Source organism: Phaeodactylum tricornutum, chromosome 11, assembly GCF_000150955.2.
Source record: "Phaeodactylum tricornutum CCAP 1055/1 chromosome 11, complete sequence".
Lineage (NCBI taxonomy): Eukaryota > Bacillariophyta > Bacillariophyceae > Surirellales > Neidiaceae > Phaeodactylum > Phaeodactylum tricornutum.
The window spans coordinates 70,603-94,862 of record NC_011679.1 but is presented as its reverse complement, the minus strand read 5'-3'; the positions used below and the strand labels follow the sequence as shown (position 1 = coordinate 94,862).

The window sequence follows — 24,260 nt, the reverse complement described above, 5'->3', positions numbered from 1 at the left end:
GCACCGTGAAAAACAGAACGATACCAACAATACACAACGACACACAAACATTGAGTCGTCGCGTCGGTCCCACGTGTTTTTGCCGATCCATTCACATACTGGATTTTTTGCCGATCCATTCACATACTGGACCCCCGTAGTCTTCCTCCTCTTCTCTTAACAAGTAACTAACTTACGAACTAACTACCACAGTTTCAATATGAGTGAAAAGAAGGGAGCCAAGATTTTCAAAACCAAGTGTTCGCAGTGCCACACTGTGGAAGAGGGTGGCTCGCACAAGCAAGGACCCAATCTGTACGGTTTCTTCGGCCGACAGTCTGGACAAGCCGACGGATACTCCTATTCCGCTGCCAACAAGAAATCCGGTATTACCTGGGGGGAAGATACGCTGTTTGAGTACTTGGAGAATCCCAAAAAGTACATCAAGGTACGTCATGTCTGCCGATACAAAGAGACGATTACTCGGTTGGTCGGAGAGATACCGACGAGAGTGCCAATCATACAAGTCTCGGTGGGAATTCTTCAACGTTGTCCTGGCAGACGTGTGTTGTATCTGGTTTGGTGCGGAATCACTCACATCACATCCTATATTGATTGTACTCTCCTCTTGTTGCCACTCGTACAGGGCACCAAAATGATCTTTGCCGGACTCAAGAAGGAAAAGGACCGCAAGGACCTTATTGCCTACCTCAAGTCCACTTGCACTGCTTAGAACAATACGATCTCTCTACAATAACGTAAATAACAAGTTTGGTTGTGCAGTTGAAACGGAAAGGTGTAGCAACAGGAGTAGGGGTCGAGCGTTTATTGGCCTAGCCGTGAATGTTCCAACTAAAGTTGTGTGATTGTCTTGGCCGTGCGTAATTGTAGGGGTCGAATAACCCAAAGAGTCGATTTCCGCTAGTTCTGTGCCGTCTTTATTGACTGTAATCACATGCTCCCAACTCTTCAGTCGTCGAACGAAATGTAAATTTGAAAAATTGAGCATTAAACTTAGTAAGGAGCGGTCACCATTGCCATAGACGTACTCTCTCTTCCCGTTACTCCATCCATACGTCTTTCGCATTGTCCCAGAGATTTAATTTGGATCGGTTCCGTCCGCCCCGATTATTCCTACCGCACAATCGTGACTCGTCCACTGGAGTTGCCGCCGACCAGGACGGGTCGACCCGTCGAAGCGTGAAAGGCACATCGACTCGCCACGGCCGTCAAGGCGTCGCCTTGGATAGCCCGTACCAAGGGAACGGTACGACTGGGGTCGAAGATCTCCACGGCACGGGGTTTCTGCATGCTGCCCACTCCAAAGACGTCCAGCGTCGGATGCCAAACAGCCATAAAGGTGGTCAACCAACGACCCGTCAAGTTATCGTGGCGAAGACTTTTAGTCGGTTTGCTGTTCGAGCCGCTGGCCCGTTCCAGATTGGTAAAAATGTCCAGTTTGTGCGCCATGGTGGTCGCCACGGCGTAGGTTCCGGTAGGAGAAAAATAGGCGGAATTGACCGATTTGCCACAGTGGTAAGATGCCACCGGTGAGGGAGCCTTGGAGTGTCGGGACGTACGGTTGTCACCCAGTTTGCGCCAATCCCAGGTTTGCAACTGGCAATCCAAGCCGGCGGAAAGTAACGTGTGGCCGTTGCGGTGGAGACTGAGCCGTTGACACAGAAACAGGTCCAACCCGGAGAATTGGCAATGATGGCAATCGGGGTGAGTTTTGTAGAAAGTATAGAGTCTGGCGGATTGGTGGGGGAAATCGCACGCTCGCACAGACGCTTGGACGCACGTACCTGAGCGTGTTGATTTTCTTTTCGGCAAGCTGTTCGTGAAAGGTAACTTTGGAGGCCGGAGCGGTCCGCAAGTCCACGTGCAGCGCGGTGCCGATGGAAGTGGCTACGAAGAGGCCTTGTTCAGAGGCATCCCAACAAGCGTACTGCGTCCAGAAACGGTAGCCGGTATCCGTGTTGGCGCCAGGCCTGTGGGCGTGGACGGGATCGTCGTCGAAAGTGGCAAAAACTTGTTGTGCCGATGCCGTAGCTACGTCCAATACGCGAACGGTACCGTCGTACGAAGCCGACAAGAGGGATGTACCGTTGGAGTTCCATTGTAAGCAAGCGGCGGCTCCGGAGTGGTACTTGAAGACGTGCACGGCCTTGTCCGTGTCTTTTTCGGGGTGATAGGCATCCACGTTCCAGATGCCGACGTATCCCGACTTGTCCCCGGCACAAACAATGAGCTGGTGGGGAGATGGATGGGTAGCAATACCGTATATCCGATCGGGGACGACCTTGGCAACCTGGTGATCGGAATCGACCGACATGTGTTGGACTTGACGGACAAAGTGGTCGTGGGAAGGGATGGTGGTGTCTGTAGTGTTGTGGAGAGTGTTGGTGGGGGTACTGCCGGGAGTTACCACTTTACAAGGAATGGCTGTGGTGGTATTGTCCATTTCCTTGTGTGCCGCGTGGGGAGTGTCGGGTAGGGCACAATCGTCGGGTGGAGCAAAATCCGCACTTTGGAGGCGTCGAAACAAGGCTTGCGCGTGAGAGAGCGAATCGTCGTCGGTCCACTTGGGTCCGGCGAGAGCCACGACTTGCGCCAAGGAAAGATCCGCCCCATCGTTGACGCGTCCCCGGTAGTGTTCCTTGACGTCGTTTTGGTTGTGGTTATTGTTGTGGTTGGTGGTGTTGGCGGTGTCCATGCTGTCAATACGGCTAGGGTTGTTGGTGTCGTGGGTACCGGCGAGGGTGAATCGTCCGGCCCGTTCTTCTTGCACGTAGAGTCCGTCCGAGGCAATTCCGGCAATCCGGTTGGATTTGCGTTGGAGTCTGGCCGATTCGAATTTCCCGTCGTGGGTCGCGTTCCGTTTCCGGGCCGTGAGGCCGGTGTGGGTCCGGGTCGGTACGGGACGAGCCGATGCGCGCACGGTGGCGGCGAGGGACAAGAGTCCCGATTCCAGCAAGACTTGTTGATTGCGTTGCCGTTTGGCGTCGACCATTTCTTGGTAGGTGTCGTACGTGATACCGTTGAAGACGTGACGAAGTGGTGTCGTCGATGAGGTCTCGTTATCAACGACTGATTCGTGGTGTCGTGCCGACAAACTTTCGTGTGGTGACGAGGGCGCCGACTCGCGCGTACTGCGAGCTAGTCGGGGACTTTTCCTCATCGTTTGGTTTGTGATGTGCGTCGGTCGGGATGTGTGCCGCCGGTGCCTCACTGGTGTTGCTGTAAGTACTCTGGGACTGGCGTCGGGCGAGGTTGAAGGTACGTGCGTCTCGGATGAATCCTGATGGCTGTTCCGGCAGCAACAGTATCAACAACAACAATCGCAATGACAACAATCCAGAGTCCCATTCTCACACCGAGAGCGTCCGACTCGTGACGCAGAGGAACGGAACGGGAACCCGTATTGAGTAGGGTAGGGCTCGTCAGAGACAGGGTCCCCGGCGTGACTGTAACGGTAACCATACGTATGTTTCCTTCCCACAGACACGCTTACACCGATGGATGCGATACGAAGCATCAATACGATACCACCATGATGATGCTCTAGTAGTGCTAACGTAACCACAGACCGACACCACCGACACAACCCAACCTAGTAGCCTTGCCTAATCGAGCTACGAACCATAACTAGCAATAGAAACTTTCCCATCCGTTCCCCGTCCATACTTCACGATAACAACCGAAGCAGCAGCAGCAGCAGCAGAATGAGTGCACCGGAGAACCACGCGGATCCCGAACGAATCGTAGATACCGTCCCTGGTATGCCAACAGCTGCGAATCAGGACGAGTCGCAACAAACACAATCACAACCGCAACAAGCACCAGAAGATCCCGAAACGAAGACGCTCGCATTCCTACGAACCTTGGGATCATCAGCTACGCCGTCTTCTTTTGCTCTGCACGCTCGCTTACAGGATTTGGCCGCCGCTGCCACGACCGTCCGAGCGGAATGTGCGCATTCCACAGCGATCACTACGCAGCGATGCGCTACGGATGGGGATAACAGTAAATCGCACTCGGACGTTGCTGCTCTCGCGTCGGCCTTTTTACAAGCCGTAGCACGGCAGTGGAACGACCTCTTTGACAGGGATCCACCCGCGACTTCGACAACAACAGCTGCTGCACCATCACGTCAATCCGTCCTTGTGGCAGACCCTGCTGCCGACGAGTCTTTTCAATTATCCAGCAATCGACAAAAATCGTGGATCATCGAGGTGAGTCTCTACTAATCTACTGCTGCACTACTGTATTACTGTAGTGGTCGGGTCCAGCGGACGAGTACGCGCACGTGTGTGTGCACCGGAACCTGCCGGTGAACGATCGTGGGTGTCCTGGATGCGGGGTCCAGTCCTGTCTAGTGTACGACCCACACTCATACTCACGCCTTTGGTACACTCTGCTAGACCGTCGGGATCGTGTCGCTCCATTGCACACCACGGTCGAAAGTGACCGAATCAGGGATTCTACTGGTCCTCGCGACGGTATTGGAACGGCAGCGCCACTCCTCGACTCCCAACCACGATCGTTCCGAAACTACCTTTCCGTACCTCTCTACCATTGCCGTAGAATTCCTACAGGTGTGTGTCGCGGCTGAACAGTACCGGTACGCCTCGCGTGTGCTAGGCACTGCCTGGCCCCGCCCTCGACCCGGCACTACCGTCACGCAGGTCTTACGGTATTACTACTTGCGCGGAATCGTACATATCGGTTCCAACGAACTCGAATGGGCCGTCCGATCGTTCCAAACCTGCGTCAGTGTACCGGCCGAAACTGTATCGGCCATTGCGATTGCGGCGTGGAAGAGACTGGTACTCGTGCAGTGTATTCGCCAGTTGGCTCAGCCGATGCTCACCGGTGTGACACCCCAGGCCGTCAAAACCATGCCCCCCTGTCTACACCGCTACCTCGCGGCAGCCGAACACGCCCCGTCCGCCCGTACGGAAGTTCCGGAAGGACCGCAACCACCCGCTGAAACAGAAACGGTCACGCATTTGGTGGAAGCTCCCGAAGAAACTGGGCACCGACACGATCAACCGAACAGTGAGGAATCGGGGCCGTCTCCAGACGGTCACGGTAACGTGAAAGTGTACCTGGACCTCGTCGGAGCCTTTTCCAAATCCGATTCGAAAGCCTTCGTAACTCTCGTCACCAACCACGAGAACATTCTTCAGGGAGACGGTACGGCCGGCTTGGTGCGACAAGTCCGAACCGCCCTCACGGATCGGCTGGTGTACGATTGCAGTCGGGTGTACGCCGTACTTCCCTTGACGGACTTGGCGATACGTCTCGGCGTTTCGGTCGTTGCTGCCCAAACAGTCCTACTGCGGCTGTCCACCGAACAATCCTGGCCAGTTCGAGTCGACGAGGATGGTATGGTGCGCTTCCCTCGGTGGTCCGACGTACGAATGGATGTTTCCGCGCACGACCGGATCGAATCACTCTTACAACTGACACGGGCGGTTCAGAATCTCGATTGGCAGGTGGCCTCCTCGCACAAGTACCAGACCCTGCTGCGGAAAGAAAAGTCGAAATCCGGCAGTAAGACCAATGCTGCGAGAAGCCTGGCCGGACCACGCGGTGTCGAAGACGTATGAGACCCGAGACCGTTGGCACATAGGTGGGGATTGGCCTATTGATTTTCTTTCATCCAACTCTAACGAATAAACGTCCGGTCATTGCTTGGTACGCTGTTTGCTACTACTTTGTTGGTTTGAAGTGATGATTTTCGATTTGCATTAAAATAAGACGGGTTGGACGATTTCGTCGGGATCTTTTCGGTCGATACCTACCAGTCGATCGCGTAGTACGAACGTGTTGACGCACCACTCTTGATCGGATCGTTTGCCCGAAGCTCCGGCCGGTAGATCCAGAGCTCCTACACACGATACTTGCAAACACCGACTTTGACTCCAATCCAAGCTTTGCAAACATTCGACACAAAGGGCGGCCACGTCTTCGCGTGGAATCGGCGTGTCGGTTCTCGGAGATAAAGTGGCAGAAAAAGTGGCAAGCTTGGTGATACGTAGATCACCCTGAACACCTTTGCGAAAAGTATAATCCTGTCTACTCTCCAAGGGACCCGTTGGTCGTATGCAAGTGTACGGGGTGCCACAATCAGCGAGCTGCTCGAGAAGATTTGGAATCGATCCGTCGTCCACGACAACCATGTGTTGCAGCTTGGCGGTTCGCGATGCTTGTAGCACATTGGAAAGAATCGAACGTTTCACCTCGTCGGCATTTCCCGTCTGTACATCCCCGGCTTTCCCGTCGGCGTCCCAGTACAGTTCCACCGTCTTGTCGTTCGGTGTCGTTTCAAAGGTATTGGCCGTAACGGGTCGAGTTTTTAACACCACATCGGTTCCCCATACTACGGCATTCCAGCCTTCGAAACGATCCTGTAGCGCCTCGACCGATTGCAGATTGGTGAGCTTGATGACGGATTCATCCGCAAAGGCCAAAACGAACTGCTTGCCTAATACGCGATTGAGCTGCGTCGCAGTGTCAGACGTGGCCCCGAGTGTCCGGACTTTCCCCAGACCCGTGCCGTAGAGAGAACACGCGCGCTGGAGAAATCCAAAAGTCAAAGCTCCTAGTGGACCGCCGGCGCCGATCACGGCTAACGGGAAGGGAGCCAAAAAACGACGAGAGCGAATTGCATTCGGTGAGACTAGCCTCTCGACGCCGATGCGTTTGTCAGGTGCACATACACAGGATAAGACGGGTCCGTACCGATGCTTTTTTTCTCGAAGGGTTTAGCCGCTGCTCCTTGCGGTTGGGACAGGTTCAAGGGTTTGAGCGTGGAAAGCGCAAACATCCCGGGCAACGCGACGACGAACAGTACTGGAATGATGAGAGCGGTAGACGACATCGATTTCTGACTCCCAGTAGCAGCCGATGAAAAGCCAAAGCATCTCCCTCTCATGGTGTTATTGGGTTGATATTGTATCCCGATGAAGAAATGTACGGGTTGGGCTTTGATCGAATCATGAAGCGGATATATCGTCCAATGGATTGGACTGTTTTCTGGTTTGACTGACGTGAAAATTGTATCTTGTGCAGATATGGTCGTGACTCGTGATCTTTCCACTTTTGGCTACTGCTCTAAAACATGAAATGAACTGACTGTGACGTCGTCAGTCCGACAGTACCGAGATGTCGTGCAGACATACCTATGCACGCAAGGCTTGGAGCCGTCAGTCAGACTTTGCTACTATGAGTTTGGGCTGCGCAGTCGGCTCGTGTCCCAGCAGGCAGGCCGTCGTATTTTGTGTTCACGTTTACAGTTGATGTACAGTTAAAATGTACGGCACTACCAAAATCAGTTCGCGCAAAGTCAAAGGTCACAAGCACAAATACGTAGGTCACATTCGGTTCGTCCCTCTTTCGAAAAATGCCTTTGACCTGGCTGGAGTCGGTTATGAAGGAAATGGTTAGATATACGAAAATAGAAGAAGATGAGGATGTTTTACAAGAAAAGGCCGGTGACTGCGGTTGCCAAGCTGGGCTTGACACGAGACAAGCTGATAAAAGACCGAATCTTCCTGGAAGCAAGCTGATTGTCCCAAAATCGACAGCCGACCGCCTCTTGGATAACACAACAAGAGAGAATAGCTTGATTCACTTGTTTCCCACGGGAGGTGGGAGTCAGCGTACACACTTCCAGGCATGAGTAGTCTGTGATTTAGGATGTACTCGCATTAGTTCTCTCTTAGTCAGGTACATACACCTTCGACGCCACTTGTCCCTCAATCCATCGACAGCAGGCTGGTAAATCCGGGATGAGAACGAATTCATTCCAGCAGTACGAAGCTACGTTTGATGCCGTGGAAACGCTTGCCTACACTCATGCCAAAACTGAGGTAGCTCTGAAGGACAACTTCTATAACGGGCGCATCCGGAGTGATCATTAAATTACTACGGACACATCCCAAGAGAATCTAAATGAAATGCTGTATGCTTGATGTCAATTCGGGAAACGGGGCCATTGGCAATGATTACAAAGGATGTGAAAACCCAGAAAGGCTGTCAAAATGGCTTGTCACGTTATAATCACGAAACGAAAACACTACCACCATTGGTATACAATTTTCTGTGCACTTCTCGAATACATGATGTTGCTGAATGAATGGATACCTTGTCTCCGTACTTTACGTCGATGCCAACAGAGATTATAATTTTAGTGAGTTCTGATTCGATATCGTTAGGCTCAAAGCCCGCGATTCTCAAGCAGCGTGCACTTCTACAAGTATTGCTTCCGCTGTCGAATGCTTCTGCTGTCTTTTTTTTTGACTAGTGTCTTCACTCGCTTGGATCTCCGTGTGGAAATGTGCTCAAAGAGTGTGGATTTTGGAACAAGAATCTAATCATAGGTTCGTTTATTTGCATGGGCTAGCTAGGGGGTCCATTTCTTTGTCCATTATTGCATCGAGTTCTTCTTTCGAGAAAGTGTCTAGGAGTACCGTTCGATGCACGGACATTTTTCCTGCTGCGTCACCTACAAGAAGTGTGTCTTGGCGATCAGTGCCGGTGGCTCGGATAACTGTTATGGGATCGAGATGGGGGTTTTCGTCAATTGTGTGGCGCAGACGGAGCCGCGACTCATCAAAATCAATGCTCCAAAGTCGGACTTCGCCACTCAAATGACCCGTCACGGCGACAGCACCATGCTCCATCCACTCCGGGCAATCCGTTGCGATGGCACACGTAGGTACGTCTGTAGTTGCCGAAAAGGAATGAGAAGCCAGCATATTTCCGTTTATGTCAAACAACGTCAATTCTGGTCCAACGAGTACCAATATAGAGCCCGCTCGGTGATTTATCGCTACTGCGACACTTCCGTAAGCATTGTTGTAACTACCTTCACGTAGTGACCGAACGTACGTCAAGGTTCGCAAGTCCCATAAAAGCACCCGTCCTTGCTCGCATGCAGTTGCGATGACTCCGCATTCCTCCGAAAGATCAACAGCCTTGATGGGCCAACCATCGTGACCCGTCAGTGTCGCCGACAACATCATTTTGTTTTCGTCATACCGCCAGACTCGGACCGTGGAATCCACACAACCCGTTATGATCCAATCACCGTTCACTGATGTTTTTGCAGTTGCTATCGGGGCTCTGTGCATGGCATCATGGATACTTAGCAGTTTGTTAGCTTCGCGTTGACGGCTTGAAACCGCCGCCGCGTAAACGCTAAGCCCTCCATTGATCCCGCCGTATCGAAAGTATTTCTTTGAAGTCATGTTTATGGAACAGAAGCGACCTGTTCCAATCGCTAGCCCTTTAGTCAAAGCAATGTCCCCAATAGCCCGATCCATCTGTCCGGCCATTCCAAGTTGTAATGATTCCGTTAGAACTGGACTTAAACGAATCGTATGTGGGGCACCGACTAGGCAAAAGGGCGCGGACATCCGGGCTAAACCCGGTAGGACAGCAAAATCAATCGTGTTGTCTTTCCTTGCTTCAATAACGCTTCGTTCCGGGAATGGGCGACGTTCCAATCGACTTGGTGTCTGGCCAAAGTTCTGAATCTGTGCGATAGTCGATGCGCGCTGCACAGGGTCGGTCATTGTATCCAAATCAACCTCTCCTTCATACGTCAAATGGACAAATTGGTTGAGACATCGCACAGCTTCTGGACCTCGCTGCTTGAATCCAAAGATAAGATCGGCCCAACGGTGCAGATGTCTACAGACGTAGGGGGACTCGAGAGCTTGGCGGTTGATGCGGACGAAACGTTTGGGGTCGCCCTTCGCCCATTTTGGCAATAAGACGTCGTGCACAGACTTTCCAGCTTGTGTCTGCCCGAAGTCGAAGCCGTTCGCATTGACGAACAGATCCGGCAAGTAGAAAAATTCTGGAATGAGCTCTCGAACGTCCTGCAGATTCTCAGTGCTGGCGGACTTCCAACTGCGGCCTACATCGTGGAAAAGACGGTCTGCTACGTCAAACTTTCCACCTTGCAACGCAAGCGCCAAACGAGAGAACGGTTCGAGTCGCATAAGATAGTAGAGGACATACGCTGCGCAAGAATAGTGTGTTCCGTAGTGAAAGGGCGGTGGGTCCTCGTCCGTGCAACAACTAGCTAAAGCCTCGTATCGATCCTGGAATTGCTGTGCACGCTCAGCGCCAATTGCACCCATTGGCTTGGATAAGTCTCGGTACACATTTGGATCATCTAAATCGATCTCATCGCTATCATAGTCGGCAATTATCCATGGAAATCTGTACATGCATCAAAATTTGAGTCATGGCAAAAGTTCAATTGCGCGATGAACGAAACCTATTCTCACTTACATTGGATACTGCGTTAAGTCGTTGAAAGATCGTCCTGCAAACGAATTCAAATGCATAAGAAAATCGAAATTGGATAACTTTCCCAATCTCCAGTCTGCAATGACTTTGGCCTTCCAGTTGCTCATAAATTTCGAGTAGCTAATGAAGGTTCCGTAACTTGAGTTGAAGACACTGTTGGGAAGCTTCGATTGGAGAACCTTCGACAAAACTTCTTCACGATTCTTGTGATTGTCAAATGCAATAAGAGTTGCATTGTTGTTCCGATCGTAGAACTCCAACGCGTTTTGTTGGAGTTGATATCGTCTCCGGTAAACACAGTAGAGCTCAGAAAAAGGGATTCGCTGGCTCCGATGTTGGTAAATGACATCGTCTGGTGTATCAGATAGCTGTGCAGAACGAGCCCGAGACTGTTGCCTATGGGTCACCCTGGATGTTGCTTCCCCTTTGCTGGGGTGGCTAGGAGCTTCTTCGATCGGTGTCTCTCTGTCTGAGGGAACGTAGTTCTTTGGACGTAGATTTATGTAAAAGCTTGATTGCTCCTTCTCCACTCTCATAATCTTCGTTTGATCGCCTCCATCGTTTTGCTCGAAGCCGTCAATAACGTACATAGCATTCGTTGTCCATAGAAGCAAAGCTTTAGATACCTCCAATCCAGTGCACCTTCTCACGTTGTAAGAGCGTTCCGGCCAGTCTCCAGTTTGGAGAAGTCCGTGGATAAGTTCGTAACTTGATGAGTCCTCCGGACCATCCATCTCATAAACATTAGGATTGCCACTCAAGACCTCACCCTCACCTGGCTTATCGGTAGAATCCTCGCCGTCTACTGAAAGATATGAACCACTTTCGGTAGCGGCAGTGCTGTTTTCATGCTCCGTCGAAATCGTGAGCCCCTCAAATACCTCATCTTCCTCTTCAAGGTCATCTGCAGAGTTGTGCGTGCGTTTCAAGTTTAGGTCCTTCAACAACTCTGCAGTTGCTTCCATCATAAATTCCGATGATGCGGGTTCAAAAGGCAGAACTTCGATTTCGTCGACCGTCGCCCCCTTGTCTTCGTGAACGGCTTGACTCTCGGATGCCTCGTCCAAATTATAGACATCATGAAATTCGTAGTTTGGCAAGAGACGCCGCCGTTGCCTTTCGTATCCTTCAGTCAAGTCAAGCTTCCACCGCAAAGCGGACTCGTGCTGAAGAGCTCCCGATTGCTCGGGATTTCCCATTGAGTGAAGGTAAGTTGATAGAGAGAAATCGATTGTTCCACTGTCCCTGCAGGCTTCCCAAATTGAAAATGATCCTTTCAACTGCCTGAGGATAACTTTCCAGCCTATGGCCCCGGCTGCGAGGTCATCCACGCCTTGACGCCTCCAGCTTTGGTGACTTTCTAAAGTCCGCTCCGCGCATCGTCGGACAAGTTCAGTACGCTCTATAGCTCCAAGAATCGTTCGATCTCCCTGTGAAGTCAGTTTCATGAGCATTAGCTTCTGCTCCCTCTCCACAGCGTCTGGCTGAGACAGCGAAGCTCTTTCAAGCGAGGGCAGCATTCGCAGAGCTTTCTCGTCGACAGTCTTAAAGACCAGTTCCACCTGCTCTTGATTTCGCTCTAGCCATTCGAAGAAAGCAGCATACTTTCTCTTCGCGGACGAAGAAGACGAGCCAGTGCTATCAGCAATAGCGGCTGATTCGTGCGCGACCAAAAGGGCTCGGAAACCACCCCTGTTCACGACATCGACAGTTTCAATTTGCCCCCCTATGAATATCTCCGCTACCAGCAACTCCGACATTACATTTGGTCGATGTTGTAGAAGTGAAACAAGTACTGAAATCGATAGTGTTCGCACGTCGTCCCTCGATTCAACAAGAAGCTTGTGGAGGCAAACGAGTAGAGGAGCAATCGCAACTGTTTCAGAATCGTTCGCCTCGCCTAGATCCGGAAACGAGGCAAGCTTTTGGGCAGCAAATCTGGCGACATTGATTGATTCCCAAAGAGGGAAATGCCTTGAGCCGGCGGAAGGCTTCGATGGTGTGCTGCTAGGCATTCTTCTTTTAGATCTCCTGTCCCTAGATGGGATTAGAAAAAGGTCGTCAATATTGCTATCGAGTAAACTAAGCACCTCTGACTGCAAATCGTCGTCGCCGGGGTCTTGCGACCCAGTAGGCAAGCTGAGTCGGAGCGATACGGCGCAGTTCAAACGAGCAAAGTATGCGGCGTTCGCGATAAGCATGTTCTGATCCGCATTACTCAGTGCTCGAACTGCGTTGGCTTGAGATTCGATAAGCGAATTTAGGACGAAAACACTAAGCTTTACCGACTCCAGGACTGCTTCGGACGTCAGAAAGCCACACGCTTGATGGTCTAATAGCACGGTCGTGACCCCAATACAGTTTGCGAGTGACATGTTATCGCCCGCCTCAATCGCTTCGCCAACAACCACTCGACACTGCTCAATCACAACTAGATGAAAGGCTTCTACCTGAAGCGGCGAAGCGTGAATCGGGAAAGCGCGGAATATCACCTTCACAATACCCGCAGCTTGAGGGCCGCACAAAATTGCTTCCTGCAACACAAGTCTCAAAAGACGCACCATCCCCATTCCGTTCGTTTCTGCCTCTATTGGTCCGCCAGCAAACCTCTCCGTTGGTGTTAAGTCTCGTGGGACGTCAGCCAGAAGGCAGCGGTGTTTTGGTCGTATTGATCTACTCCGTTGCAATGTCTCGTCAAAGACAAGACACAGAGCTTGCGAGAGGGGCTCTAAAAATGACGCAGTTGAGCAATACCTTCGGAACGACGAAGACTTTTGATGTCTTCGAGCAAGGAGTTCAAATACGGCACGGTTTGTATCTCTCGCCTTCTCTTTGCCGTCACTATCAGAAGAGATAAGTTGAATGTTTCGACCAAGCACTTCGGCGACAAGACCGAAAATTCCACCCGTTGGATCGGAATAATCGTGCCAAACCGTGGACTTCGAATCGTCACAGGATTCAGCGTCAAATATCTCACAAAGCTGACCGGGATCAAGGGTAGGAAGTGAGTGCAGATGCAAAATCGGCACGTTTAGTAGCTGACTCAACATGGTTATGGCAATGCTAGGAGAAGTTGAGAAACGAGGTATGCTTAAAACAAACGGAGCAAATGCGCCAGTTCCGCGAAATGCCATCTCAAATGTTGAGGACCCTTGTAGCATAAGCACCATTAGTCTCAAAATCGCTGAGGCCGTCGCTTCCTCTCGGCATCCCTCGAGAAGCGTTGCAAACCAGACTGGCGTTAAATAACCGGCAAAAGCCGATAGAAAAGCCTGAGCTTGCTGGTCTTTGGGGTTGAGTGTTCCGTCTCTGCTTTTGCCACGCAATGAGGGAATATGAAGATACGGCTGATCCAGACTAGCGACCCCTGCAGCATGTGGCTGAGCGGTGTTCTCAAGCACGGATTCCTTTTTGGTTGGAGACGACGGGGCTGAAGACACGATTTCATTGACTCCGTCGACGATGAGCTCTTCAAGTAATCGCACGAGGTATAAACGCATTGTCGGCACCGGCAGCATCCTCTCATTCACGTCAAGAACGGCGTCGACCGGCTTTGTACTCGTCCCGGTCGTAGAAACAGTGTAGACAATCCCTTCCGTAAGTGCCTCGAGATCTTGCGGGGTCAGCATAAATGTAAGCACTCGTCGAAGTAGAGTCTTGCTCTGATGCAAAAACGAGTTTCCTGGGTCACCACCGACCGACACATCAGCGATTGTCGGCGCTTGGTATTTCCAGCCTAGCAGTCCTTGTGACCCCGTCGTAGCGGCAGTAAACAGATCAGAAGCTTCGATCATAATGTGTAGGGCCCAACGCACAACACCGATGGCGTGAAGCCGTCTCGCATTAAATGCTTTGTGCACCGAGCTTTGGCCAACCAAGTGATTTAAGATATGAAGAAGCCGAAGAGAAACTCCCGGGCCTCGCTTCTTTAGATCCCAGACTTGATGATTTAGTAGAATATGCTTCATAGCGTCCAAATCAGCGAGTACCCAGTTGTCAAAGGGCCTTTCTTTCTTGGCATCCGCGTCAAGTCCTGACAGAGAGTTAATTTTATCGGCGTTGTAGCCATGAATTGCGCATGCAACGCATTCGTCCAAACAGCGTTCGTCGAGAACAGGTTTTTCTCTTAAGAGAACTGCAAGCATTCTATATCCTCCCATTGCCTGCATCATTTCGAGATTGGGCTGGTGTACCTTAGTACTCTGATTCAAAATTCGGAGAGCACCTGCCAACGATCGTGAACTCTTGGTCTTGTACACCAAAGGAAACAGCAAAAACGGACCTCCTGCCCATTGCAGATTGTCAGCGAATCCGAAAGGGGCGACCACGCAACATTTCCCATGAAGAGTTCCATCTGTTGAGACTGATTGGCTACCAAAATCGAGACGTGCCAGGTTGACCATGCGTTCGCTCACATGACAAACGGTCGCCCTTGATACATCACCCCGCATCTTGAAAGAGGTTGAGCCAGCCTGGAAAGCAAAAACAACGCATTCTACTGGGAAGGAACAAAGCAGTGCCATTAAAGACAAACTATCTTTGTCAGCATGGCCTAGTGTGGCATTTGCCGCGGTTTCAAGTTTCGATATATCACGCCGGCGAAGGGCGCTTGCAACGCTTCCGATCTCGCCAGATTCTGCAAGCATAGTAAACAGAACCGTACTAGTTGCGGAGAGCGACTGTCTCTGTGGCCGATCGCCCCACATGGGACTAGGAAAGCGAGGTCCATAGGCGAAAATTGTGGTCGCATCGAGTTCCAAAAGGACAGTAGAGAACATGACGGTGGGTCCAAAATCCCAAACCGGCAGCCGCCCACGGATGACACCGCTCACTGCAAGAGCAGCATTGGGTGCACCAACTATGGCGCGTGAATTTGGAGGAAGATTCACACTCTCAACGCGAACATCTGCCTCTAAAGGACGCCCATCAACAAATATAGAGAAAGAAGCTTTTCTAGACAGCATCGAAGCCCGCTTTGCAGGGGTGTACGTGATGAGAATGTGGTGCCAAACGTTAGGAATGAGAGGCGAAACTGGGAAGCAAGTCGGTTCGCCCCGGTACGATGCTGATGACATCACGTTAAACCTCTGGTTCTGAATGTCATACCACACAGTGAGAAAAGCAGACGCCTGGTTGGTAGTGGCCGATGCAGATGATACAGTTGGGCTTGATATATCTAGAAGATATAAATTTCCTGAAACACCGTCATCGGAATCGACCTCATGCCGCAGCCATACAGAATATGAAAACCCGGACGCGGTCAAAGGAGTCCAAACCACATCACCAGTGGCCGCTGATCCTGCCGCACTCGACTGCGCCGACTCTGTATCAGCTGATGTGTGGGCCGAGGTATCGATACAATCAATCTCAAAGTATTTAAGGCGGCCCTGTTCGGACGCTGCCCGAAGTCGATCTTCCAAGGGCACTTTGTGCAGAAGCACGGCGATAGTATTGATCGAGTCCCCCCCTACTTTGAAACGTGGTGTGGTGTCTTCATCGCAAGCTATTTTGCTCATGAAGTCAAGCCGTGCCCACGATTTGACATCCTCTTCGCTGCCGTCGAAAACGGATTTGTCTGGACCATTTTTCCTTGAGATAGAGGAACTCAACACAGGAAGCCGGACTCGTCCACTAGGGTCGCCAGCACCAACAATAGGGCCGGCAGCACATCGCAAAACACTAATAAAATCGTAGTAGGACATGCGAAACGACGCCAAGCACCTCAGAAGCTCTAGAAATTTTGGTTGTAGAATATTCCCAGAATCGAAAAGAAGAGGTGCAAATTCTTTCGGATTAGTGAGACTTGAGCACAGTCCGCAAGATGCCAATTGGGAAAGAGTTGAGGCCTTTCTATCACTTTGACAAAAAATCAACAGAGTATCAAGAGCTTGGGCCCCATGCTTACATTCCATGTCCATGCTTACAGCGAAAGCGGAAATTCCAAGAATTAAGCGCACACCGTCCGGGTTTCGTAAATTGACCAAATCAGAATGCTTTGTTCCAAGATTCAATGCGGGATCTATGTGCTCGAAACACATATCGAAAATATCTCTGGAATTGTCAGTAGCCAATATACCAACCCCCGCAATTGAAGCGGCAAAGTCGAGGTAGAACCTACTTTGTCTAAGAAAGTTGCAGTTTATTGCGGCTGGAGACCTTGACGAAAATCTTGACGACAGTGGATCAATAACGACGTCCAAAGCAAGCGTCAAGGTGGCTACTTCGCCCGCCGTCGTAGAGTTACGAGATTTTGAGCCAATGGATGCACCTACAACACCAATTATAGTTTGGAGAAGTCTGGCAACCTTCCTTGATAACTCGACCGGTGAACTATCGGATACCGAACCTTGATACGACGAAAGAAACCGTATCATTCCTTGGAATCCAGCACACTCCCGAAATGCATCCCGAGCTACACTTCTGGCCTCCAGTACAGAGCGTAGCATTCCAAAAAGAATTGTCCCACGCTCGGCCGCAGCCACCTTCACGGCAATGTCGTCAGTGGCGACAGCAGCCTCACCAAGTTCACTAACCAAGTCCAATACAAAAAGCATATCGCGCTTGAGTTCTTCATAGTTCGCAAAAGATGATAGGAATGCCTCAAAAACAGAGGCAGCTGATCGGCATCCATCCAAGCCAAGGTCAAACATTGCGCAGTGTAGCAGACGGTAGAGATTAGATAGGGCGTCGGATTCTTCGGCAATACCTGGTGTGTTTTTTGAAACGCCCGTTGGCTGGTAAGCGACCAGGTACTTCAAAACCTCACATACAGTGACAAAAGTTTGATCGAGTGGCGTTGACCCACAGCACAGCGCTTTTTCCGGCTTCGTAGTTGATTTAAGCATCTCCACCAGATCCAGAACTGTTTTCAAGTTTGTCGTTAGAATTCCGCTTTCCACCATCAGCGGAGCCACCCTTTGATCAAATTGCAACAGCTTCTCGAGCGAACTACCAATCAATTCTGCATCATTCGCAAGGCGCTGCACAGCGTCAGAGCGCACGCTTTCATCGGCATCAGTGATAAATTCTTTCGAGTTCATCAGCATATGACACATGGCGAAGAAAACCTCCACGCAAGCGTTCATCGGAGTAACTTCGTCGGCAACACCCACCCCAGTCAGAACAAATTCGAGCGTTTTAAGAATGAAAGTCTTGAGGCCATCATCGTCAAAACACGGGAATGCTATAAGGTAAAACGACAAAACGTGCAGAGAACCTTCGATGCGATCATAATTGTCGGGATGATCGGAAAACATTTGAAGCGTGATCTCGAGGAGTTCCGATGCCACGTCAAATTTAAGATGTTCGTTCGGTTCAATTTCTCCATTACGTATTCGAGCGACAGTTTTGAGCGATAACGATGCCAGTAGCGGTAGGCTCCCCTCAGCCAACGGATTTGGCCGTTTGCTTTTGTGCGTCCGTCGATATTCTTGCAAAACCAGATTGGATTCGACTTGTAGCATCTCAAAGATCTGTAAGCCCTTTCGGTTGGTTGCGAGCTGGGCTACTTCATCGGTTAGATTCTCTACCATAACGTCCGGACAGCAAGCCAAAATCGGCAGCAATTCCATCAACTCTTTTGCATGCGGTGGCGTTGACTTCTTTATCGCTTGGTACAACACTTTGTCTCCGCCAGCGCCTTCCAAGTCCTTGACGAGTTCCACACTTTGATGCCGACAAGAAAAGTAAACAAGTTTGATCAAGGTACGCAATGCTACTACCCACAAGCCATTTTTTTCCGCTTCAGGACCGACCAATCCCATCGGTACCGCTGGAGTGGCGCTGTCAGATTCGGAAAGACCGCACAACTCCCGCACATCATCTGTCATGTGCAAAATCATCTTCCGATCGTGAATGAACCAAACAAGCTGTCTATTCAAACAATGTTCACTAAAGGCAACGATAACATCCGAAGCTGCCAGCGCCACGTGCAAGCCCGAAGGGGGATAGGAAGCCCCCGAGAGTGCAAAGAGTCCAAACAAATGTGGTCGGAGCTGCTCCCCAACACTGGGGTCTCGACAGAGCTGACAAAGGAGCTTGGAAACTTTTTGGGTGGCAACAAGCCCAATCGGTTGCAACACCGCCGAAGAAGTGTCCGATTCTATTTCCCCAACCGGATTTTCTTCTTCTTGGTGCTGGTCTTCCTTCTCCATTGCCTCATCGGCGGTGCCCTCTTCATTTTCCACGCTATCGTGTTTCGTGACTTGTGACTCTTTAGCGTTCTCTACTTCACCACTGGCGTGTTGGAGTTCTAGTACACGCAAAAGTCTCAAACAGTGAACCAAGTTTGGAGGCAGTTCATTCTCCACGCACCGGAGCACGAATTTTTCGTGTTGCGCATACTCCAGCAGCGTGTCTATATCCGCCATTGCTGGCTCCTCGCCATCCTCGATCGCTGCGGGAGGTGGGACCGAACCCAAAAGAACTAGTAGATCCTGTTTCCAGGCACCTTGGCTGTCTTTCTTGGCCTTGGCCGCGAGGACAATTTTTTGGACACCGTCGCAAACACTCTTGGCCGCGTTCGCGATGTTCCGTTCCGCTCGGGCGTCGTGTCGCGGTCTCGAGCGAAAGCCAATAAAGCCGTCAGCCGAACGAAGTCTGCGGCAGTATCCGGGACAGTGTGAGAAACAGAGGAACATGCAGTAAATTGTATACACATTTTAATATATACGTGTGGCGCATAGCCAGACAGGCGCAACAGCGCGACATTGATATGTGAATGCGTGAATACGGCAGACAGCGTCTCCGCACTTACGTTGCGGATGTAGCCGGGATGGTATCCGGACTAGAAGAAAAAGGTCGAAAGGCATTTGCTTCGGACGATTCGTTCTCGCCCAATGCGTCTTCACCCACGGTCGTCCAGGGAACACCTTCTTCTTCCGATCCCGGTACCGCAGCCTCACGGCCTTTGAAGATCCTCCACGAGCGCATCCTACCTGTTTAACTGTAAGCGAGCTTGCGCGACTTTTCGGATTCCGGAGGAGCTGTAACTTTACGAGTCGTTGCGATAAGGGATCGAAGCCACACGATGCTATAGCGATACACCGTATACCGCTTTCCTGGACCCGGTGACGATGGCTTCAATAACGATACAGCAGCACGGGTTTTGAGTTATAGTTAGCTCTAGCAGTAACGTAATTGTAGTACTTATCGAACGAGTACAACAACCCAACAGGAATAAGGCTCGATATCTCGGGATGAATGCCGGGGACGCTTACCGACGACTTCGGCGAGGAGATGCCTGTTGCATGTGTATAACCAAATACGCGCTCGCGTGATCTTTAAATCCGGACGTTGTCTACTCTTGTGATGCTCTTCCGTCGACCGGTGTACAAGAATAACCGGGTGTCATGACGACGAGGAAAAGATCTGAAACCCGGACATACATTTCGCGCGAGAGTAAGCGAACACTGCCACCCCACCATGCCGGGACGAATACTACAAGTCCGAGGGGACAGTAAGGGAACGCCTTATTCTCTTAACCTCGGGTTTCTTACAGTTAGTTGGAATAGATAGGCCAACTGTACACCTACCGGTCGGTAATTGGCAAACATTGACTGCTCGTCTGTTTCCCTTCACTGTCAATTTACCTTGTCTGTTAAAAAGCTCCTAACAGTAAGTTGCTGTGAGCAACAGCGACTTAAACTTTTCTTTGTCTCTCTACAACGGAGCGCAAAACACCTCGGTTTTGCAGCAATTGTAGTTGGACAATAGTGGTATTTCGTAGAGGACCAGTAAAAACAAATTGTGTATTTCCAATATTATGAAGTGTTTTACTTTTATTATAACTTTAGAGAGGGTTTTGGATCCATCTTAGTATGCCTGACTGTCTAGCATGTTTTTTGTAGTGCTAGTACAACTCAAAAGACAGCATCTGTGAAATGCCCAATGAACGGACTTTTGACGCGGATGTCAAATGACAAAAGACAGAAAGTATCATTGGGGAATTGACTCATTCGACTTTATACACTAATAAATTAGTACGTACGGTCGGCACCTCACTCGCGAAACGGCACAACTCTTTCGTGTAAAGAAAATGCAACAATAGAATTTCAAACCTTTTTCTACTTCATAGAACGCGCTACATTACCAAAATATGTGTCGTTTTCATTTACACGGCGGTCTGCACCGATTTTGCAAAACACAATCTGATTTATTTCCCAGACTGCCAGAACTGCCGCAGATGGGGATCTGTCTGTGTCGTTGGAGTAGGAGCTTGGCCATTTTGCAAAAGCGCCCGCAGTATGTCAGGCAAAGTCGCAGATTGACTGTTTCTCATGGGCGCCGGCGCAAACGATGGGAAACCACCTTTGCCACCTCCAGCTTGCAACGCTCTTAGTTGCTCTTGTATTGATTCCTGTATCTGTACCTGGGTCGCCGGAGCTGGAGTCTGGTGGTAAGCATAGGGCATATGAACGTTGCTGGCGTCATTGCGGTATACTTTGGGAGCAAGCCCGGATGACATGGCTGGGTTTAACGTCGACCAATCGTTGCTCGGTTTTTGACAACTCGTCACAGCAGGCACATTCGCACTATTCGCCAGGAGACTCTGAAGAAGCTTCATGGTCTCGACAGAGTCGCAAGTGGCGTGCTGAGGGGGTGCAGGAGCACCTTGCAGCATCTGTTGCTGATACTGCTGGAGTACGATCCTCCACAGTAATTGCAGAATACTCTCGTCCAAGCCTCCCAATGCCGAAGGAGACGTCAGTTGTGGAGTCGGAGCCGCTACCGGAGTATTCGTTTCTTGCCGAAGACCGGTAGCAAGCAAAGCCTCCAAACTGGTTTGTGTCGGAGGAGGCTTTATGATAGCCCCGTTGTATTCCATTTTGCGCGCCTGGAGCAAATCCTGATATTGTTTTTCCAAAACCTCCACTTTTGCTTGCAAGACTTCGTTGGCTCGTTGGAGCTCGGCCTCGTGCTGGGCCAAGTTGGCAATTTTTTTCTGAAGATCGCTCACGAGTCCTTTATTCCGCATTCGAACACGAGCTGCATTGCGGCGATTGTACTCACGCTTGGCGGCAGTCTTGGCGACATCAGGAGTTATTCCTGGACGGACGTGAAGTTGACGCTCCATTGTCCCCAAGTCTGGCATAGTGCCAAGCGTAGATAGTGGTTGACTGTCTCGTAAAACCATTGTCGTCGGCTTATAATGTCTCTGCTTTTGCTCCTGAGCGGTTAGCTGGGAATCTATTCCTCTCGTAGGAATCCTGCGGTTACATTCTGCCGTGTGGGGAAAAAATTCTACAGATGAGCTCGCTCTCGACTCGCTCTCCGCTGACGATGTAACTTCCGTTTCCCTACTGGAATGTGTGCGCTTCTTGGACGGTACACAGAGGGGAAGTGACTCATCGCACGACAAAGAAGAGGCACTCGTGGCTATGTTCGTCTGATTTGCATGCATGCTGTGAGGTTCGCCCGCGTTATGCAGCGTCACCGAGGCGCTAGTCAATGACGCCAATTGATTTCCCGCTGCAGGTAATAGCGACGAAACTGGCTGATAACTGGTATCAGTGATGACAGTATTTCCTACTAGGTGAGTTGGTACAGATGCCATCGTGAACGACGAGACTCATAACAGATATGTTTTGGACTAGCATAAGGTACTTTGTGTGAGACACAGCCGACTGTAAATTTCACTTCGGATGCCGCGGTTACGTTGCTAGACAGTGATAAAGGGTTTTGCTAGTAGTCAGCTGAATGCTTCGGTGATGCGACGACATCTGCTCAGGCTTCTCAGGAATATGTGTGAACATGCAATCTGCGTTTCTTCAAATATGGACGATAAGCCAGTGAAATCTTCAGCGAATCGTGGGGTGCAGAAACGTTACGATCCTCGTTTTCCTATTTTCATCTTGTAATTCTGCCATTCTTTCTGAAGAGACATTTACTTCGCAGTATAAACAAGAAAAGTGATTTTACACATATACGTACCTTCGATTCTGATAGGAAAGCGGGGCTATTAATGCCTGGCTGCGTACGGCGAACTTGAACTTGCGCGGAATCCGACGAGGGCATTCCGAATACGATGTTGCAATGATATTCATCCACGCTATCTGTCTTAGTGTTAAGTGCGTTTCACTTTACTAGGTACCTATGGAGGTACAGATATGTCCACGGCATATTATTAGCTATAGTATCCAACAGCCATTCAGTAGAGGGAGGCTACGCTTCTGCTGCCGGGATGCCCCAACACAACTCGCTTTCATCATAAACTTTTGGGCAGCCAGTCAGAGAGCGTCGACACCAATTTTCACTCACAGTAAGGGGCTCGTTTTCACGCAAGAGGTTAGCTAGTTATCGTTGTCGTAACGTTCCAAAAGACAGGCGTGTCCCATTCCGCCATCGGCGCAAGCGGCCAACAAGGCGAACCTCGCTCCCTCGTGCTGGAGACGCCGAGACGCTGTTGAAACCAGTCGAGATCCCGTGGCTCCAAATGGATGTCCCAATGCCAACGAGCCACCCTTGGTGTTCATCTTATCCACGTCTACTTTGCCAACAATCTTGCCGCCAAAGTTTTTGTCGGCAAAGGTTTGAGATTCCATGGCCGTCAAGTTAGCGAGAATCTGCCCGGCAAAAGCTTCGTGAATTTCCAAAACACCCATGTCGGACATTTGCAACTTATTTCTGGCCAGTATCTCTTGCGAACAATAGGTGGGTCCGAGCAGCAACTCTTCAAACGGATCGCAGGCTTTGAATGACCAATCGCGCAAATACGCCAACGGCTTGTAGCCCAATTCCTTCGCTTTGCTTTCGCTCATAATGAGAGTCGCGGCGGCACCATCCGTCAAAAAGGAGGAGTTGGCAGCCGTATGGGTCCCATGCGGCTTGACGAAGGCAGGTTTAAGTTTGGCGACAGATTCAATGGTAGAATCTCCCTTAATACCATTTTCTTGCGTCGATCCTTTGTAGGGCACGACTTCGTTCTTGTAAAAGCCGTCCGTATGCGCTTTGGCAGCCATCGTGTGGGATCGTACGGTAAATGCGTCTTGATCGTGACGGGAAACGCCGAATTTCGCGGCGAGTCGGTCGGAACTGACGCCCATGACTTCACCGGTGGTGTAGTTCGCAATCGCCGGCGTTTCCACGGAAACATCCTTGAGGGACAAGCCCTTGAGTAGGTGCGAAATGCCGCCCACCATTCCACCCTTCTTCATGGCCTTGTTCATGGTAATTAGTTTTTGTCGAATGGGTCTCGTTAAACGAATCGGAACATCCGAGAACGTTTCACAGCCGCCAGCAATAACCACACTCGCGTGTCCGGTGAGAATCTTCTCGGCACCGGCACAGATAGCCGCGTTGGCGGAAATACAGGCCTGCGCAATCGTGTGAGCCCCCACGTGGAGGGGTAATCCGGCGTTGATGGAAGCTTCGCGGGCAATGTTGGACGTGCGGACCTCTTGAATGACGTTACCGGCAATCACGTAGTCGACTTCAGATTTGGGAAGCGCCGTCTGTGTCAGGAGACCTTGAATAGCCAAACGTTGGAGGTCTACCGCGAGTTGGTCTTCGTAAATCGTACTCGTCATGGCGAACGGAAGGCGGACTCCCGAAACGACAACGACCGGATCGTTCGGGGTTAACGCGAGCGACGCCAGCGAACGACGAGCCGCAGTCTGCACGAGTGGGGACCCACGGGAGATGGCACGTACAGAAGTAGACAGCATGCTGTAGTTTTAGCAGTAGTTGTTGGGAATAACGAGTGAACAAGCTTACTACTAGCTAGACGTTGCTTGCTTTGGGTTCCACGAATGATTTGATTGCCAACGTAGGGAAGCAGGGAATATAGGTAATGTAAGATAGGTAGGTAGCAGTCGAATGTGGGAGAGTGCCGCGGTCGACGCGGGAAAAAGGATTCCTGACAGTAAGGATCCGGCAGTAGCATGGCATTTCAGTAGTCGTCGTCCGTGTACTCAGTCCCAAACAATAACTGGTCACGGGTGCGTGTCAAT

The 24,260-nt window shown here is 50.7% G+C and overlaps 8 protein-coding genes across 8 annotated transcripts; 2 read left to right on the top strand and 6 right to left on the bottom strand.

Annotated features, from left to right (window-relative positions):
- Positions 1 to 104: 104 nt before the first annotated feature.
- PHATR_20948 (predicted protein) lies at positions 105 to 768 on the top strand. The gene is made up of 2 exons (XM_002185784.1): positions 105 to 427; positions 626 to 768. The coding sequence occupies exons 1-2, from the start codon at positions 200 to 202 to the stop codon at positions 710 to 712; spliced, it is 315 nt and encodes a 104-aa protein (XP_002185820.1). The 5' UTR covers positions 105 to 199; the 3' UTR covers positions 713 to 768.
- Positions 769 to 1,113: 345 nt separating this feature from the next.
- On the bottom strand, positions 1,114 to 2,992 carry PHATR_36668 (predicted protein; the record flags this gene model as incomplete). Its single annotated transcript, XM_002185588.1, has 2 exons — positions 1,114 to 1,645; positions 1,785 to 2,992. 2 exons carry the CDS (start codon positions 2,990 to 2,992, stop codon positions 1,114 to 1,116), a joined length of 1,740 nt encoding a protein of 579 aa, XP_002185624.1.
- A 624-nt stretch (positions 2,993 to 3,616) lies between these two features.
- On the top strand, positions 3,617 to 5,594 carry CSN3 (COP9 SigNalosome subunit 3; the record flags this gene model as incomplete). Its single annotated transcript, XM_002185783.2, has 2 exons — positions 3,617 to 4,214; positions 4,404 to 5,594. The coding sequence occupies exons 1-2, from the start codon at positions 3,705 to 3,707 to the stop codon at positions 5,592 to 5,594; spliced, it is 1,701 nt and encodes a 566-aa protein (XP_002185819.1). The 5' UTR covers positions 3,617 to 3,704.
- Positions 5,595 to 5,735: 141 nt separating this feature from the next.
- PHATR_36666 (predicted protein) lies at positions 5,736 to 6,868 on the bottom strand (the record flags this gene model as incomplete). Its single annotated transcript, XM_002185587.1, has 2 exons — positions 5,736 to 6,616; positions 6,730 to 6,868. The coding sequence occupies 2 exons, from the start codon at positions 6,866 to 6,868 to the stop codon at positions 5,736 to 5,738; spliced, it is 1,020 nt and encodes a 339-aa protein (XP_002185623.1).
- Positions 6,869 to 9,590: 2,722 nt separating this feature from the next.
- Positions 9,591 to 10,418, bottom strand: PHATR_13399 (predicted protein; the record flags this gene model as incomplete). Its single annotated transcript, XM_002185586.1, has 2 exons — positions 9,591 to 10,221; positions 10,294 to 10,418. Coding segments are annotated over 2 exons (756 nt in total), but the record flags the coding sequence as incomplete, so codon positions are not given.
- A 6,110-nt stretch (positions 10,419 to 16,528) lies between these two features.
- On the bottom strand, positions 16,529 to 19,471 carry PHATR_46648 (predicted protein; the record flags this gene model as incomplete). Its single annotated transcript, XM_002185585.1, has 4 exons — positions 19,067 to 19,471; positions 17,082 to 18,909; positions 16,617 to 17,045; positions 16,529 to 16,579 (listed from the first exon to the last, which is right to left on the bottom strand). The coding sequence occupies exons 1-4, from the start codon at positions 19,240 to 19,242 to the stop codon at positions 16,529 to 16,531; spliced, it is 2,484 nt and encodes an 827-aa protein (XP_002185621.1). The 5' UTR covers positions 19,243 to 19,471.
- A 990-nt stretch (positions 19,472 to 20,461) lies between these two features.
- On the bottom strand, positions 20,462 to 21,911 carry PHATR_46647 (predicted protein). Its single transcript, XM_002185584.1, has one exon. It carries the CDS (start codon positions 21,863 to 21,865, stop codon positions 20,465 to 20,467), a length of 1,401 nt encoding a protein of 466 aa, XP_002185620.1. The 5' UTR covers positions 21,866 to 21,911; the 3' UTR covers positions 20,462 to 20,464.
- A 501-nt stretch (positions 21,912 to 22,412) lies between these two features.
- On the bottom strand, positions 22,413 to 24,108 carry KCT3 (beta-ketoacyl-CoA thiolase). The gene has a single exon (XM_002185583.1). It carries the CDS (start codon positions 23,973 to 23,975, stop codon positions 22,602 to 22,604), a length of 1,374 nt encoding a protein of 457 aa, XP_002185619.1. The 5' UTR covers positions 23,976 to 24,108; the 3' UTR covers positions 22,413 to 22,601.
- Positions 24,109 to 24,260: the final 152 nt, after the last annotated feature.